Below are 18,473 nucleotides of genomic sequence, written 5' to 3'. Positions count from 1 at the left end.
TTGAATCCCCTATCACCATAGCCCTGCCACTCTAACAAAGTAAAGCCGAAGGATCTATCCTTGGCCCCCTCCTATTTGTCATCTACATGCTGCTCCTCAGCTACATCATCCGAAAACATGTCAGGTTCCACATGTATGCTGACGTCACCCACATTACCTCATCGCCACCTTTCTTGACCTCTCGTTGGTGTTCAAACAGGCCAGTCACGGAGAACCGTACGTCCCAGTACACTGAATATACATTGTGTCAATTACACAGACAGAGAGAAAGAGACCCAAATGGCAGAGAGAGAGAGTATTAAAAACAGATAACTTTTTTTTCCCCCTTTTGCTGGTGGGGTTACGTGTAGCGTGACATGAACCCAAGATCCCGGTTGAGGCCGTCCTCATGGGTGCGGAACTTGGCTATCAACTTCTGCTCGACGATTTTGCGTTGTCGTGTGTCTCGAAGGCCGCCTTGGAGAACGCTTACCCGAAGATCGGTGGCTGAATGTCCTTGACTGCTAAAGTGTTCCCCGACTGTTATCGTGGAGTCGCTTCAGTGATTCTTCGCCGTGGGTCCATAGGAAGAAAATGTCGTCGATGTATCTGGTGTATAGCGTTGGTTGGAGGTCCTGTGCAGTGAAGAAGTCGTGCTCCAACTTGTGCATGAAAATGTTGGCGTATTGGGGTGCGAATTTGGTCCCCATGGCTGTTCCGTGTGTTTGGGTAAAGAACTGGTTATCGAAGGTGAAGACATTGTGATCCAGGATGAAGCGGATGAGTTGTAGGATGGCGTCTGGAGATTGGCTGTTGTTGGTGTTGAGTACTGAGGCTGTTGCAGCTATGCCGTCATCGTGGGGGATACTAGTGTAGAGTGCCGAGACGTCCATCGTGGTGAGAAGTGTTCCTGGTTCAACTGGTCCGTGGGTACTGAGTTTTTGTAGGAAGTCTGTAGTGTCGCGACAGAAGCTGGGGGTTCCCTGTACGATGGATTTCAGGATGCCCTCGACGTAGCCAGAGAGGTTCTCACATAGGGTTCCGTTGCCTGATACGATAGGATGTCCGGGTGTGTTGGCTTTGTGTATCTTTGGGAGGCAGTAGAAGTCTCCCACGTGGGGAGTACGTGGGATGAGAGCACGTAGGATGCTTTGAAGGTCTGGATCGAAGGTCTTGATCAGATTGTTGAGCTGGTGGATGTGTTCTTTGGTCGGATCTGCGGGTAACTTGTCTGTAGTGTTCCCGGTTGTCCAGTTGTCGGTATGCTTCTTTGCAATAGTCCGTTCTGTTCTGTATGACGATGGCTCCTCCTTTGTCCGCTGGTTTGATGACGATGTTGCGGTTGGTCTTGAGAGCGTTGATGGCGTTGCGTTGTGCTCGGTTGACATTCTGGACTGTCTTGTGAGTGCGGCTGATGAATCTGGCATTGACACATCCCCTGACAGCTTGAGCATACATGTCAAGCTTAGGGCAGCGACCCTCTGGAGGAGTCCAGTTTGACTCTTTCTTCTTCGGTTGCTGTACCGCGGATTCCTCTGTCTGCTGTTCCGGATCGTTGATTGTCTCATTGGGTTCGCTGCTGAAATCTTGGGATTTGTGGAAGAATTCCCGGAGTCTCATTCTCCTGATGAATTCCTCTGTGTCTGCCGCGAGACCGATGGGGTCCATTTTGGTGGTGGGGCAGAAATTGAGCCCTCGGCTGAGAACTTCGATTTCGTCTGGTTGAAGGGTGTGGTCGGACAAATTGACGATAGACTTCCCTGTGGTTGTAACCGTGGTACCGGGGGAGGCTTGGTTGCTGCTGGTGGTGATGCCGAGTTTCTCAAGCTTCCTGCTCTTGGTTTTCATGTAGGCAGTGTAGTTCCATTGCCTCGTCTGTTTGGCGGTGTCTTGTAGCTGGTCTGCTGTGTCCTGAGTACAGGTTGAGAGTATGGACTCTATCTTGGTTTCAAGGTTGCGGCGTTTGCTGTAGAGTTGGTGTACGAGATGGTTGCAGAGTGTGCGAGAGGTACGACGGCAGAGTCTCTCCCTGAATTTCTGCCCCACCACCAAAATGGACCCCACCACCCACCAGGTACATGGTTCATACTCCTGTGACTCGGCCAACGTTGTCTACCTCATACGTTGCAGGAAAGGATGCCCCGGAGCATGGTACATTGGCGAGACCATGCAGACACTGCGACAACGGATGAACGGACACCGCGCAACAATCGCCAGACAGGAGGGTTCCCTCCCAGTCAGGGAACACTTTAGCAGTCAAGGACATTCAGCCACCGATCTTCGGGTAAGCGTTCTCCAAGGCGGCCTTCAAGACACACGACAACGCAAAATCGTCGAGCAGAAGTTGATAGCCAAGTTCCGCACCCATGAAGACGGCCTCAACCGGGATCTTGGGTTCATGTCACGCTACACGTAACCCCACCAGCAAAAGGGGGGAAAAAAAGTTATCTGTTTTTAATACTCTCTCTCTCTGCCATTTGGGTCTCTTTCTCTCTGTCTGTGTAATTGACACAATGTATATTCAGTCTTCTGGGACGTACTGTTCTCCGTGACTGGCCTGTTTGAACACCAACGACACCTTTTGATTGGTGTGATGGTGTCCCAGCCTAATCTAAGATATGCGATTTGAGAACCTTTCACTCATTCACCTGACGAAGGGGATAATGTCCGAAAGCTTGTGATTTTAAAATAAAATTGTTGGACTATAACCTGGTGTTGTAAGATTCCTTACATTTGTCCACCCCAGTCCATCACCGGCATCTCCACATCTGATTTGTCATGGTGCTTGTTCGACATTCAGTACTGGATGAACAGAAATTTCTTCCAATTAAATATTGGGAAGACCAAAGCTGCAGCCTTCCGTCTCTGCCATAAACTCCGTTCCCTAGCCACCATTCCATCCCTCTTCCTGGTCACTGTCTGAGGCTGAACCGGGCTGTTCGCAACCTTGGCATCTTACTCGACCCTGAGCTGACCTTCCGACCCCATATCCTCTCCATTACTAAGACTGCCTACTTCCACCTCCGTAACATCGCCCGTCTCTGCCCCCTGCCTCAGCTCATCTGCTGATGAAACCCTCATCCATGCCTTTGTTACCTCTAGACTTGAATATCCAATGCTCTCCTGGCCGGCCTCTCACCTAGCACCGAGTAACCTTGAGCTCATCCCAAACTCTGCTGCCCGTACCAACTCCCATTCACCCATCACCCCTGTGCTCGCTGACTTATATTGGCTCCCAGTCCGGCAATGCCTCGATTTTAAAATTCTCATCCTTGTGTTCAAATTCCTTCATGGCCTCACCCCTCCCTAGCTCTCTAATCTCCTCCAGCCCTGCAACCCTCCAAGATCTCTGCGCTCCTCCAATTCTAGCCTCTTGCATATCCCCGATTTTCATCAGTCCACCATTGGTGCCTTGAGCTGCCTCTGGAATTCTCTCCCTCAATCTCTCCCCCTTTCTTCCTTTAAGGCGCTCCTTATAACCTACCTCTTTGACTAAGCTTTTGGTCACCCGTATTAATATCTCTTTGTGTGACTCGGTGTCAAATTTTGTTTGATAACGCTCCTGTGAAGCGCCGTGGGACGTTTTACATTAAAGGCGCTATATAAATGCAATTTGTTGTTGTTGTTGTTGATGCTGATTCTATTTTCTGACACTAGGTGGCAGTAGATCACTGAGTAAGTGCTATGCTTTGAAGTATTTCTAAACACGCTGAAGAAACCTAGTGGCAGAGAATGGAACTGCAGCAAATTTCTTCTGAAAAGAGGATTTTCAAGGCTCTGAGTCAGCAAAAAACCCCCACTAATACATCATTGTTGGTTTCTCTCCCTCTTCAGGCATCCAACATAATGTACCATTCTTGACTAACCAGGTACTCAGGCTGGTTTGCTCTTGATTTTGTCACTTGAGGGTGCACGCGTGTGATGTTGGGCAATTCTATTACCAAGTCTGTGCTTCCTCCTCCTGATAAAGAAGCCTCCCTTACACCACTAAGTGCCTTACTCTACTTTACAGTACATATATCTCTGAACTTTCCTTGCTTGTTCCTGATAAATTCAAGTTGAAATCAAGACTTACTGCACCATTATCCAGTTTAACTCATTCTCAGGACCATAAAGCTCGGGAACTCCTTACCCTCCCTCGGTCTTTTTTTTTTATTATTCATTCATGGGATGTAGGCGTCGCTGGAAAGGCCTGCATTTATTGCCCATCCCTAATTGCCCTCGAGGTGGTGGTGGTGAGCCGCCTTCTTGAACCGCTGCAGTCCGTGTGGTGACTGTTCTCCCACAGTCCTCCCATCCTCCTACAATCCACAGGTCTTTAAAACCACTACACTCTGGATCCAACTTATCTTCTCTCCTACTCTTCTCAATTCTGGTGGTGTCCCGCACTCTGGTTTTGTCTCCTCCCCATAGTTTTTATAATAACGCAACTTAAAAAATTAATAGTTTATAGCAGAATTTCCAGAAAAGGAGAACCATCTTCACAAAGAATGGGAAGCCAGAGAAAGAGGCAGGGCTGGTTCTAAAGCAGGTCAGCAAGAGTGACTGGGTCCCACCTCTGGCAACCTGAAACTTTAAAAATAAAGATTGGAACCAAATGTCCCCACGAGGAAGTAGAGAGGTGATGTGGGTCCCAGATAATCAGAAGTGGTCTTGTTTTTTTTAAAAAGACAATGTGCAGTTAGTAGGTATTTGGTTAAGGGAAAGGCAGTGTTCAGATAGTTGAGAGTGGCACTGGTCTGCATGGTCCTGCCAGGAAGGAACGCATGACCTAAAGGTTACCTGATAGTTGTATCTGATCTGGGAACCAATAAACTTCGCGCTGTACACCAGACCGTCAGTCCATCGCACCTGGATGACCTCGCCCTCTGTGGGTGAACCATGCTGCACACAGTCCCTGCTCTGTACAAGAAACGTAAAGAAACATATCATCGGGCAGCACAACCATGGCACAGCATACTGAACAAGAATAGGCTCCTGCCCTGAGATTCAGTTCAAAACAAGTGACCGACTGCTTGGACCACCTTTGAACCAAGTAATAAAGCTCCTCCTCTTTCTAAAAACACGACTAAAAAAAGCTGAATTTAATCACTGAACACTCAATGCAAATTTACACTCAGGTGACAACTTTAGGCGGGAGAGTTAAAAGGTAAGTTTGGCTTTGGACCTGTATTTGCAGAGTGTGAAACACTTATCATTTGTATGTCCTATGATCCTATGGTGTGCATGTATCTTCTGCAATTGCTGGAGAAACTACATTTTGAGAGGTAGGAAGTTGACCCCAGGCGTCCTGCAAGGAACTGGCCAGGAACCTGATTTAGACGGAGATGTGGAGCAACTAGAGAAGCTGGGATTGTTCTCCTTAGAGCAGAGATTTAATAGGTGTTCAAAATTATGAGGGGTTTAGATAGAGTAAATAAGGAGAAACTGGCAGGAGGGTCGGTAACTAGAGGACACAGATTTAAAATAATTGGCAAAAGAACCAGAGGGGAGATGAGGAGGATTTTTTTTTTAACGCAGTGAACTGTTATGATCTGGAATGCACTGCCTGAAATGGTGGTGGAAGCAGATTCAATGGTAACTTTTACAAAGGAATTGGATAAATACTTGAAAAGGAAAAATTTGCAGGGCTATGGGGAAAGGGCAAGGGAGTGGAACTATTTGCACAGTTCTTTCAAAGAGCCGGCACAGGCACAATGGTCCGAATGGCCTCCTTCTGTGCAATAAGATTCTAGACATTGTCATGGTGCTGTATTGTGCGTGGGTGGGTATGCAGCCAATCTCCTCCCAGAAATCAGACAATACTGCTCTGTAATACCAACTGCTGGGAGGTGCTTAGGAACAGCTTAAGAGGAACTTCCCCGTCAGTGAAGTACCTGGTCATTGCCCTGCCTTCCACTATGACAGGGCTGAGAAATTGTTTTGCTGGCTATTTCTACTAGGAAAACACCCTGAAAAAACAATGGTAGATTTTGTCCTCCCAAATATGGGTTGCGTCTGGGAGCACATTTGGAGCTTTATAACATTGGGGTGAAGTACCGGAGATGGGAGCAGCAAATTTGAGGTGACGAGTTGACAGCATCACGAGAAGCATAATGCACAACATGAAACCGTTTTGACTTATGTATTCTTTCCAATCATGTTTTGGTAACAGTATACTAAATAAACCTGATCACATCCCTGGGGAATTCATCATGTGAGGAATCACAGGCATAAACCCGTGCCTTTTGCTCTCTGTAGCCCCAACATACCAACGATGCTATTAACTACACAAATAATTAAAACAATGAGCTGCCTGTCATCAAAGTACACGGACCACAGCTAACTCACATCAATTTCCATTACATTACATTACCAGAACCTAACCGTTTATTATTTGTTATGAAATCTGGCAATGATCGATATTTTTCTATAAATTGTGTTTTTGTTTTACTGCCCCACTGTACTGAGTAATTTTATTAGGACCAATGGGGCTCCGACCTCTCCTACGTAATGGCCAAGAGACTGTGGTAAAGGAGTGACCAAGACTTATATGTTAACTGGTATGAATCAGTAAAAAAGGCACGTGTCTGCCTACTTACAACAATATTTTCTGGGTATACATTGTCACTGTATGATCCATCTTCAAAATTGATTTCGTAAAAGGTCTGTGCTGCAGACCCAATCACTTTGCACTTGTAGTAAAGTCCGTTTCGGTTTTTTGCGATGACTGTCTGACCTAATGACACAAACCGAAGATCTCGGTTTTGCTGGTTTATGGGAGGGGGGAGGGGTAAGAGAAGAAGAAAAGGAGACAATTGAGTACAAATCATGGAACTTTAGAGACCACATCTAATGTTTAAATCCATGATCCCATTAATGTGTTCTGATTTAGAATCCACCAATGAGACAACAGTGCTAAAATTAGCCTTTCCCAAACCTGAAGGCCCACAAAATTCAAATAGAACAAACCATCAAATAAGAAATAAGCGCAAATAGGACCGACTGCTTGGGTTTCAAGAACTGGATGGCCAGGGTTCAAGAGCCACATGTGGGCCACTGGCCACAGTCTGACAATCCGCACTATAATCCATTGCTACTCCTATATCCTTATAACCCACCTCCAGACACCGCTCATGGCCCATATGTTGCATTATAGAATCATAGAATCATAGAAGTTACAACATGGAAACAGGCCCTTCGGCCCAACATGTCCATGTCGCCCAGTTTATACCACTAAGCTAGTCCCAATTGCCTGCACTTGGCCCATATCCCTCGATACCCATCTTACCCATGTAACTGTCCAAATGCTTTTTAAAAGACAAAATTGTACCCGCCTCTACTACTGCCTCTGGCAGCTCGTTCCAGACACTCACCACCCTTTGAGTGAAAAAATTGCCCCTCTGGATCCTTTTGTATCTCTCCCCTCTCACCTTAAATCTGTGCCCCCTCGTTATAGACTCCCCTACCTTTGGGAAAAGATTTTGACTATCGACCTTATCTATGCCCCTCATTATTTTATAGACTTCTATAAGATCACCCCTTAACCTCCTACTCTCCAGGGAAAAAAGTCCCAGTCTGTCTAACCTCTCCCTGTAAGTCAAACCATCAAGTCCCGGTAGCATCCTAGTAAATCTTTTCTGCACTCTTTCTAGTTTAATAATATCCTTTCTATAATAGGGTGACCAGAACTGTACACAGTACTCCAAGTGTGGCCTCACCAATGCCCTGTACAACTTCAACAAGACATCCCAACTCCTGCATTCAATGTTCTGACCAATGAAACCAAGCATGCTGAATGCCTTCTTCACCACCCTATCCACCTGTGACTCCACTTTCAAGGAGCTATGAATCTGTACTCCTAGATCTCTTTGTTCTATAACTCTCCCAACGCCGTACCATTAACGGAGTAGGTCCTGGCCCGATTCGATCTACCAAAATGCATCACCTCACATTTATCTAAATTAAACTCCATCTGCCATTCATCGGCCCACTGGCCCAATTTATCAAGATCCCGTTGCAATCCTAGATAACCTTCTTCACTGTCCACAATGCCACCAATCTTGGTGTCATCTGCAAACTTACTAACCATGCCTCCTAAATTCTCATCCAAATCATTAATATAAATAACAAATAACAGCGGACCCAGCACCGATCCCTGAGGCACACCGCTGGACACAGGCATCCAGTTTGAAAAACAACCCTCGACAACCACCCTCTGTCTTCTGTCGTCAAGCCAATTTTGTATCCAATTGGCTACCTCACCTTGGATCCCATGAGATTTAACCTTATGTAACAACCTACCATGCGGTACCTTGTCAAATGCTTTGCTGAAGTCCATGTAGACCACGTCTACTGCACAGCCCTCATCTATCTTCTTGGTTACCCCTTCAAAAAACTCAATCAAATTCGTGAGACATGATTTTCCTCTCACAAAACCCTGCTGACTGTTCCTAATTAGTCCCTGCCTCTCCAAATGCCTGTAGATCCTGTCCCTCAGAATACCCTCTAACAACTTACCCACTACAGATGTCAGGCTCACTGGTCTGTAGTTCCCAGGCTTTTCCCTGCCGCCCTTCTTAAACAAAGGCACAACATTTGCTACCCTCCAATCTTCAGGCACCTCACCTGTAGCGGTGGATGATTCAAATATCTCTGCTAGGGGACCCGCAATTTCCTCCCTAACCTCCCATAACGTCCTGGGATACATTTCATCAGGTCCCGGAGATTTATCTACCTTGATGCGCGTTAAGACTTCCAGCACCTCCCTCTCTGTAATATGTACACTCCTCAAGACATCACTATTTATTTCCCCAAGTTCCCTAACATCCATGCCTTTCTCAACTGTAAATACCGATGTGAAATATTCATTCAGGATCTCACCCATCTCTTGTGGTTCCGCACATAGATGACCTTGTTGATCCTTAAGAGGCCCTACTCTCTCCCTAGTTACCCTTTTGCCCTTTATGTATTTGTAGAAGCTCTTTGGATTCACCTTTGCCTGATCTGCCAAAGCAATCTCATATCCCCTTTTTGCCCTCCTGATTTCTCTCTTAACTCTACTCCGGCAATCTCTATACTCTTCAAGGGATCCACTTGATCCCAGCTGCCTATGCATGTCATATGCCTCCTTCTTCTTTTTGACTAGTGCCTCAATCTCCCAAGTCATCCAAGGTTCCCTACTTCTACCAGCCTTGCCCTTCACTTTATAAGGAATGTGCTTACCCTGAACCCTGGTTAACACACTTTTGAAAGCCTCCCACTTACCAGACGTCCCTTTGCCTGCCAACAGACTCTCCCAATCAACTTCTGAAAGTTCCTGTCTAATACCATCAAAATTGGCCTTTCCCCAATTTAGAATTTTAACTTTTGGGCCAGACCTATCCTTCTCCATAGCTATCTTAAAACTAATGGAATTATGATCACTGGTCCCAAAGTGATCCCTCACTAACACTTCTGTCACCTGCCCTTCCTTATTTCCCAAGAGGAGGTCAAGTTTTGCCCCCTCTCTAGTCGGGCCATCCACATTCTTCCAAATTCAGTGATCATTTATAGTCAATGTAAGCGTTCAGAAAAACTACAATTTAGATAATTGGTAAACAATTCTTTATGGTCACATGACTCATGGGATGACTCAAGTTGTGACCAAACATTGACAGGTTGGTGATGGAGAGGTGTGTGACACCACCAGAATATACATCCATTCATGGTGCAGTCTTGCAGCTCACTGTCTGTGCCTTTTCACTCTCAGTCAGATTCTTTCTGATGTTTAGAATATTTTCCAGAAAACACAACGGCCCAGAAATTGCTTTTAAAATAATGGTGAGCCCAATATTGCTCACCTTTATTCGTGGCGAAACTGAAGATCAAGTTCCGGAGACTGCATATGCGCAGTTAAAAGCGGAAATCTGGAACTTGTTCTACCTGGTTCGCCAGTGATGTGACAACTTCACCGTAAAGGGATATCACCGGCTGCAATCAATGGAATCAACGGACCAGCGCCAACTTGCTCTCCTGCCCAGCTGGAAACGAACTAATCTTGCCACAAACCGGTTCCGCTAAGTTTTTTTTTAAAGTCTGAACTAAGTTTTAACAACATGGTAAGTCTTACTGACTGCCAAACAATCCCTCTGGCACTAAAAATTAACTTTTAAAATGTGGTTTCATACTCCGGATTTTAATAGTTTTTGGACATTTAAAAAAAAAATTTGAAATTAAAAAATTAACATCTTTTAAAAAAAACTTTTTCCTTCTGTCTCTTTTATCTCAGTCTTTTCTCTCTTTATTTCGCTTTCTCCATTCCATTTTGTAATACCTTATCGGGTACATCCGGGTTTTTAGTCTGCGCTGTTTGTCAATGAACTGCACTTCCTGGGTCGCACAGCATGGCTTGCTTCAAACGGATTGGTTGAGGGGCCATGGCGATCCTTTCACCACTCACATGGCCCGGGAAAGGACGCTGATGTTATTTGAACTCGCAGTTCAAGGAAGTTGCCACCAAAAAGAATGCGGTAACTTAGTGGGTGAACTTAAATCTAACGAGTGGCACTGTGCCTGTCCCATTCCACCAAACCTCCATGACCTGCTTCATCCATTTCCAATCTCTACACAGTTGCAATTCCCTCCTTGATGACCACCTTTTTTCATTCTTTACACAAAAAAAATTGCCTCCCCTCGCCCTCAATAAAATCTGCGTATGCTGCAATTTTTCCTGCAGTGTAATTCCCTTTATTAAGGTAAAGTGTGCATATTGTAGTCTCAACTCCTTTTCTGTCCCTCTCCTACATTTATCATGTTATAGTCCAACAATTTTATTTGAAATTCACAAGCTTTCGGAGGCTTCACCTGAGGAAGAAGGAAGCCTCCGAAAGCTTGTTTACAATTGTCAACCCCAGTCCATCACCGGCATCTCCACATCACATTTATCATGATTTGTGAATTTTCTGAGCAGTTGGTAAAATTATGTGCTCCCCATGTATCAATATATCAAGGTTACTGCAACATCCCTGAAGCGAATCGTGCCAGATGATTTCTCTCTAGGATGGAATTCCTCACTGAGGATTGAGGAGCACAACAGTCAGTCTCAATCAGAAACGAGGACCGCTCATCATAGAGATTCAGCCTGTGTAAAGCCCTCATGTCACCGATTTCCTTCTTTCCAGGAAGGAATCTACAAATGGTGAGCACTCAGGGTGTCAGCTCCTTGCAGAGCAGGTGTAGTAGTTTTAAACATGGCAGGCGACAGATGAGAGTCTACCATGACTTCTGCACTAATCTTTACTTCAGGGAGTGTACATCTTCAAGATAAGTCATGGAGATAGCCTTTTGAGAACTGCAATAATACATTTCCATCACTACACAAGCTGATACCAGATTAAAAAGGGACAGCATCAATTATAAACCAACAATCAAACAGAAGATTAACAGCATAGAATCACAGAACATTCCAGCAACAGAAACGTGCTATTCAGTCCATCAAGTCTGTGCTGATGTTTTTCCTCCCCTGCTCGCACCCCATATCCTTTAATATTCCTCTTTTTATAGCAACTATTTTAATTCCCTTTCAAAAGAATTGATGGTCTCTGTTTCAACAATAGTTTTTGGCTGAAAGTTCCACAATGTAACCATCCTCTGTGTAACAAACTTTTCTCTAACTCTCCCTTTAATAATTTTTTTGGGTGATTATTTAAACTTGTACCCTCTCTGACCAGTGGAAACAATCTATCACTATTTACCTCATCATAACTCTTCATAATCTTTTAAGACCTCTAGCAGGTCACCCCTTAATCTTTTCAGCTCTAGTGGAAAAAAGCCCTACTGTCTCAAGTCTGCCTTCATAAACATCTTAGTGAACCAACTTTGCACCTTTTCCATTGGTCTTAGATCCATATAAGCGGACGGCCAAAACTGCACGCAAAATTCCAACTGCAGCTTAAGAACTTGTACAATTTCAAAATTACCTCCTTGCTTTTGTATTCATGCCTACGGATATAAAACCAAGGATTTGTTTACCTTTTATGTGGTCTTTTCTACTTGTGCTGTCACATATCACATGTATCTTCACAGTCAAGTACTTCTGCTTTTTTCCTCCACTTAAAATCTTACTACTTAAGTTGCAGTTCCTCTCCCTTCTCTTGTTTCCTTTCCACAGAGTTTTGGAAATTATAGTCAGAGCCTCCACAATTTCATCCCTCAAGGTCCTCAGATGGAAACCATGAGGTCCCAATGATATGTCTACCTTAAGTTTAAGTAAGTTTTTTAGTACCATTTCTCTTTGAATAGTAATCTCTACTAACTGTTCCACAATCCCAATATCCACCTCAGAGATACTAAATAAGTACTCTTCCACAATCTTCTGCTATCCCCTCACTCTCCACTACGAGCTTGCCTTCTTCATCTCTTAACAGCCTTACCCTTCCATTGACTATTCTCTTTCTACAGCAGCTAGAAAAAGCCTTTTTAGTGTCCTCTGTTAGCTAATTTTCTCTTATACCCTAGGTTTTCTAATCTCCTTTTTGTAGCTTTCTTTTATATTTGTCCTGTTTGATTATTTTTATTATTTGAACTGTAAGCAATAAATGCTTTTCTTCAGTTTCAAATTTCATCTAATCTCTATTCATCAATGAAACCTCAACCTTCAATAAACTCCCTTTTCCTTACTGGAATGTGATTCATTTCCATCTCCTGTTTAAATATTTTCCACTGTTGTTCAACAGTTCTATCTGGTAATTTTTCCTTCATTTAATGTGGGCAATGTCCCTTTTTATCACACTCTAATTTGCTTTTCATAGAATCATAGAAAATTTACAGCACAGAAGGAGGCCATTTGGCCCATTATGTCCACGCTGGCCGAAAATGAGCCACCCAGCCTAATCCCACTTTCCAGCACTTGGTCCGTAGCCTTGTAGGTCACAGCACTTCAGGTGCACATCCAGGTACTTTTTCAATGAGTTGAGGGTTTCTGCCTCTACCACCCTTTCAGGCAGTGAGTTCCAGACCCCTACCACACCCTGGGTGAAAAAACTTTTCCTCAGCTCCCCTCTAATCCTTCTACCAATTACTTTAAATCTATGCCCCCTGGCTATTGACCTCTCTGCTAAGGGAACTAGGTCCTTCCTATCCACTCCAACTAGGCCCCTCATAATTTTATACACCTCAATTAAATCTTCCCTCAGCCTGCTCTGTTCCAAAGAGAACAACCCCAGCCGACCAAATCTTTCCTCATAGCTAAAATTTTCCAGTCCTGGCAACATCCTCGTAAATCTCCTCTGTAACCTCTATAGTGCAATTACATCTTTCCTGTAATGTGGTGACCAGAACTGTACACAGTAACACAGTACTCCAGCTATGGCCTAACCAGTGCTTTATACAGTTCCAGCATAACCTCCCTGCTCTTATATACTATGCCTCGGCTAATAAAGGAAAGTACCCCGTATGCCTTCTTAACCACCTTATCTACCTGTCCTGCTACCTTCAGGGATCTATGGACATGCACTCCAAGGTCCCTTTGTTCCTCTACACCTCTCAGTATCCTCACGTTTATTGTGTACTCCCTTGCCTTGTTTGCCCTCCCCAAATGCATTACCTCATACTTCTCCGGATTCAATTCAATTTGCCACTTTTCTGTCCACCTGACCAGTCCATTGATATCTTCCTGCAGTCTACAACTTTCCTCCTCACTATCAACCACATGGCCAATTTTTGTTATCATCTGCAAACTTCTTAAATGTAGGGAGCATGATTAAGTCCAAATCATTAATACATATCACAAAAAGCAAGGGACCCAGTACTGAGCCCTGTGGAACCCCACTGGAAACAGCCTTCCAGTCACAAAAACACCCGACCATTATCTTTTGCTTCCTTCCACTGAGCCAATTTTGGATCCAACTTGCCACTCTCCCTTGGATCCCATGGGCTTGTACTTTTTTGACCAGTCTGCCATGTGGGACCTTGTAAAAAGCCTTGCTAAAATCCATGTAGACTACATCAAATGCACTACCCTCAGCGACCCTCCTCAAAAAATTCAATCAAGTTAGTCAGACATGACCTTCCCTTAACAAATCCACGCTGACTGTCTTTGATTACTCCGTGCCTTTCTAAGTGACAGTTTATCCTGTCCCTCAGAATTGATTCCAATAATTTGCCCACCACCGAGGTTAGACTGACAGGCCTGTAATTACTCGGTCCATCCCTCGCTCCCTTTTTAAACAATGGTACAACGTTAGCAGTCCTCCAATCCTCCGGCACCACGCCTGTATCCAGTGAGAATTGGAAAATGGTGGTCAGAGCCTCCGCTATTTCCTCCCTTGCTTCTTTTAACAGAGATACAGGGATACATTTCATCCGGCTCTGGTGATTTCTCTATGTTCAAAGATGCTAATCCCCTTAATACTTCCTCTCTTGCTAAGTTTATCCTATCCAATATTCCTCAACTACAATGTCTGCATCGTCCTCTTTTTTGTGAAGACAGACTCAAAGCATTCATTAAGAACTATACCAACATTTTCTGCCTCTGCACATAGGTTACCTGTTTGGTCTCTAACAAGCCCTACTCTTTCCTTAGTTATCCTCTTGCTCGTAATGTATTTATAAAAACGTCTTTGGGTTTTCCTTAATTTTACTTGCCAATATCTTTTCAAGCCCTCTCTTTGCTTTCTGAATTTCTTTTTTAATTTCACCCTTGCATTTTTTATACTCCACTAGGCTTTCTGTAGTATTGAGTTCTCTGTGTCCAGTCACGTACTCTTGCCCTCAACTTTTCTTGTTCTCTTTCTATTCTTACACTGAATTGAATTATATTGTGGTTACTGCTTCCCAAATATTCCCCTACTTGTTCCACTAAGTTGAACAATCTCTAATTTATCTACCAGTCTCATCCTCAATTTTCGCTCCACTATTTGGTGGTCTGTTACAAACTTCTATTAATGTGACTGATCTTTTGCTATTCCTCATCTCAATCTAAAGTTTTCCATGATTTTCTATTTTAATCACTGGCTCTAATTCCCAATTTTGTTCTTTATACTCTGCATCTATATACATATATTTTAGTTTGAATTCCCTAGTTTTGACAATTATTTAAAAACTTTTTCACAATCCGATTTCTTTTTTTTTCTACCGTGCCCCGTTTAATCTCTTTCAAGCTTTCTACCTCCTTGTTACCTAAATACCTATGCTTATTTTCCTTCCCAAGTCTACTTTTACTCTTGCCTTTTCTCTCAAAAACAACTTGCACTTATATAGAAAGCAAAATACTGCGGATGCTGGGAATCCGAAATAAGAACAGAAAATGCTGGAAATACACAGTTAGTCAGGCAGCATCTGTGGAGAAAGAAACAGAGTTAATGTTTCTTTCTCCATAAACATTAACTCTGTTTCTTTCTCCACAGATGCAGCCTGACTTGCTGAGTATTTCCAGCATTTTCTGTTTCTATTGCACTTACATAGCACCCACAAAAAACCTCCCAGAAATACTAGAGAACCAAGGGTCTGGTAAGAATGAGGAACTGTAAGAAATTAGTATTAGTAAAACAAAAATAGTACTAGAGAAATTAATGGGACTGAAAGTCGATAAATCCAAGGACCTGATGATCTACATCCCAGGGTTTTGAAAGAGGTAGCTATAGAGATAGTGGATGCATTGGTTGTCATCTTCCAAAATTCTATAGATTCTGGAATGGTTCCTGCAGATTGGAGGGTAGCAAATGTGACCCCACTATTTAAGAAAGGAGGGAGAGAGAAACCAGGGAACTACAGACCTGTTAGTCTGACATCAGCAGTAGGGAAAATGCTAGAATTTATTATAAAGGATGCGATAACAGGACACTTAGAAAATAATAATAGGATTTGGCAGAGTCAACATGGATTTATGAAAGGGAAATCATGTTTGACAAACCTATTGGAGTTCTTTGAGGATGTAACTAGTAGAATAGATAAGGGGGAACCAGTGGATGTGGTGATTTGGATTTTCAGAAGGCTTTCAATAAGGTTCCACACAGAAGGTTGGCGAACAAAGTTAGAGCACATAGAATTGGGGGTAATATACTGGCATGGATTGAGAATTGGTTAACAGACAGAAAACAGAGAGTAGGAATAATCGGGTCTCCATCAGGTTGGCAGACTGTGACTAGTGGGGTACCACAGGGATCGGTGCTTGGGTCCCAGCTATTCACAATCTATACCAATGATTTGGATGAGGGGACCAAATGTAATATTTCCAAGCTTGCTGATGACACAAAACTGGGTGGGAATGGGAGTTGTAAGGAGGATGCAAAGAGGCTTCAAGGGGATATAGACAGGCTAAGTGAGTGGGCAAGAACATGGCAGATGGAACATAATGTGGAAAAATGTGAAGTTATCCACTTTGGTAGGAAAAACAGAAATGCAGAGTATTTTTAAAATGGTGAGAAATTGGGAAATGTTGATGTTCAAATGGGACCTGGATGTCCTTGTACATGAGTCACTGAAAGCTAACATGCAGGTGCAGGAAGCAATTAGGAAGGGAAATGGTATGTTGGCCTTTATTACAAGAGGATTTGAATACAGGAGTAAAGATGTCTACTGCAATTATATAGGGCCTTGGTGAGACTGCACCCGGAGTATTGTGTACAATTTTGGTCTCCTTACCTAAGAAAGGATGTACTTGCCATGGAGGGAGTGCAACGACGGTTCCTGGGATGGCGGGACTGTAGTATGAGGAGAGATTGAGTAGACTAGGCCTGTATTCTCTAGAGTTTAGAAGAATGAGAGGTTATCTCTTTGAAACATACAAAATTCTTACAGGGCTCGACAGGGTAGATGCAAGGAGGATGTTTCCCCTGGCTGGGGAGTCTAGAACCAGGGGTCACAGTCTCAGAATAAGGGGTAGGCCATTTAGGACTGAGATGAAGAGAAATTTCTTCACTCAGAGGGTGGTGAATCTTTGGAATTCTCTACCCCAGAGGGCTGTGGAGGCTCAGTCATTCAGTACATTTAAAGCAGAGATCGGTGGATTTCTAGATTTTAAAGGCATCACGGGATATGGGGATAGTGCAAGAAAATGGCGTTCAGGTAGACGATCAGCCATGATCTTGTTGAATGGCGGAGCAGACTCAAGGGGCCGGATGGCCTACTCCTGCTCCTATTTCTTATGTTCTTTTGAGTAGAAAAACATCATCCCCATGCCACATTAATATAAACTCTCTTCTAAAGCTCCAGTTAACCTCCCCACAAGAATATTGGTCTCAGGTGTGTTCGTAGGTAGGCTGGCTTGTCTGTCAAGCTCAACCCTGCCCAGAATTAACCCCAAACCCCCAGGAATTAATTTTTAAAAAAATTTGTTCATGGGATGTGGGCGTCGCTGGCAAGGCCAGCATTTATTGCCCATCCCTAATTGCCCTTGAGAAGGTGGTGGTGAGCCGCCTTCTTGAACCGCTGCAGTACGTGTGGTGAAAGTTCTCCCATAGTGCTGTTAGGAAGGGAGTTCCAGGATTTTGACCCAGCGACGATGAAGGAACAGCGACATATTTCCAAATCGGGATGGTGAGTGACTTGGAGGGGAACGTGCAGGTGGTGTTGTTCCCACGTGCCTGTTGTCCTTGTCCTTCTAGGTGGTAGAGGTCACGGGTTTGGGAGGTGCTGTCGAAGAAGCCTTGATGAGTTGCTGCAGTGCATCCTGTGAATGGTACACACTGCAGCCACGGTGCGCCGGTGGAGAAGGGAGTGAATGTTTAGAGTCCTGGATGGTGTCGAGCTTCTTGAGTGTTGTTGGAGCTGGCAAGTGGACAGTATTCCATAACACTCCTGACTTGTGCCCTGTAGATGGTGGAAAGGCTTTGGGGAGTCAGGTGGTGAGTCACTCTCCGCAGAATACCCAGCCTCTGACCTGCTCTTGTAGCCGCAGTATTTATATGGCTGGTCCAGTTAAGTTTCTGGTCAATGGTGACCCCCAAGATGTTGTTGGTGGGGGATTCGGCGATGGTAATGCCATTGAATGTCAAGGGGAGGTGGTTAGACTCTCTTATTGGAGATGATCATTGCCTGGCACTTGTCTGGCGCGAATGTTACTTGCCACTTATCAGCCCAAGCCTGGATGTTGTCCAGGTCTTGCTGCATGCGGGTACGGACTGACTCATTATCTGAGGGGTCGCGAATGCAACTGAACACTGTGCAATCATCAGCGAATATCCCCATTTCTGACCTTATGATGGAGGGAAGGTCATTGATGAAGCAGCTGAAGATGCTTGGGCCGAGGACACTGCCCTGAGGAACCCCTGCAGCAATGTCCTGGGACTGAGATGATTGGCCTCCAACAACCACTACCATCTTCCTTTGTGCTAGGTATGACTCCAGCCACTGGAGAGTTTTCCCCCTGATTCCCATTGACGTCAATTTTACTAGGGCTCCTTGGTGCCACACTTGGTCAAATGCTGCCTTGATGTCAAGGGCAGTCACTCTCCCCTCACCTCTGGAATTCAGCTCTTTTGTCCATGTTTGGACCAAGGCTGTAATGAGGTCTGGAGCCGAGTGGTCCTGGCGGA

At 44.4% G+C, this 18,473-nt stretch overlaps 1 protein-coding gene across 2 annotated transcripts in view; it reads right to left on the bottom strand.

Moving 5' to 3' along the window:
• The window catches only part of kdm4b (lysine (K)-specific demethylase 4B), a 433,937-nt gene that overhangs the window by 12,157 nt on the left and 403,307 nt on the right, over positions 1 to 18,473 (bottom strand). For both annotated transcript variants that reach the window (XM_067968101.1, XM_067968102.1), the window contains 2 exons: positions 6,561 to 6,728; positions 4,762 to 4,881 (listed from right to left, as the gene is read on the bottom strand). In XM_067968101.1, the coding sequence (XP_067824202.1) occupies positions 4,762 to 4,881; positions 6,561 to 6,728 (288 nt within the window). The remainder of the gene's footprint in view (positions 1 to 4,761; positions 4,882 to 6,560; positions 6,729 to 18,473) is intronic.

This window comes from Heptranchias perlo, chromosome 29, assembly GCF_035084215.1.
Source record: "Heptranchias perlo isolate sHepPer1 chromosome 29, sHepPer1.hap1, whole genome shotgun sequence".
Lineage (NCBI taxonomy): Eukaryota > Metazoa > Chordata > Chondrichthyes > Hexanchiformes > Hexanchidae > Heptranchias > Heptranchias perlo.
Note: the sequence above shows the minus strand (reverse complement) of the source record. Positions and strands in the feature narration are given on the sequence as shown.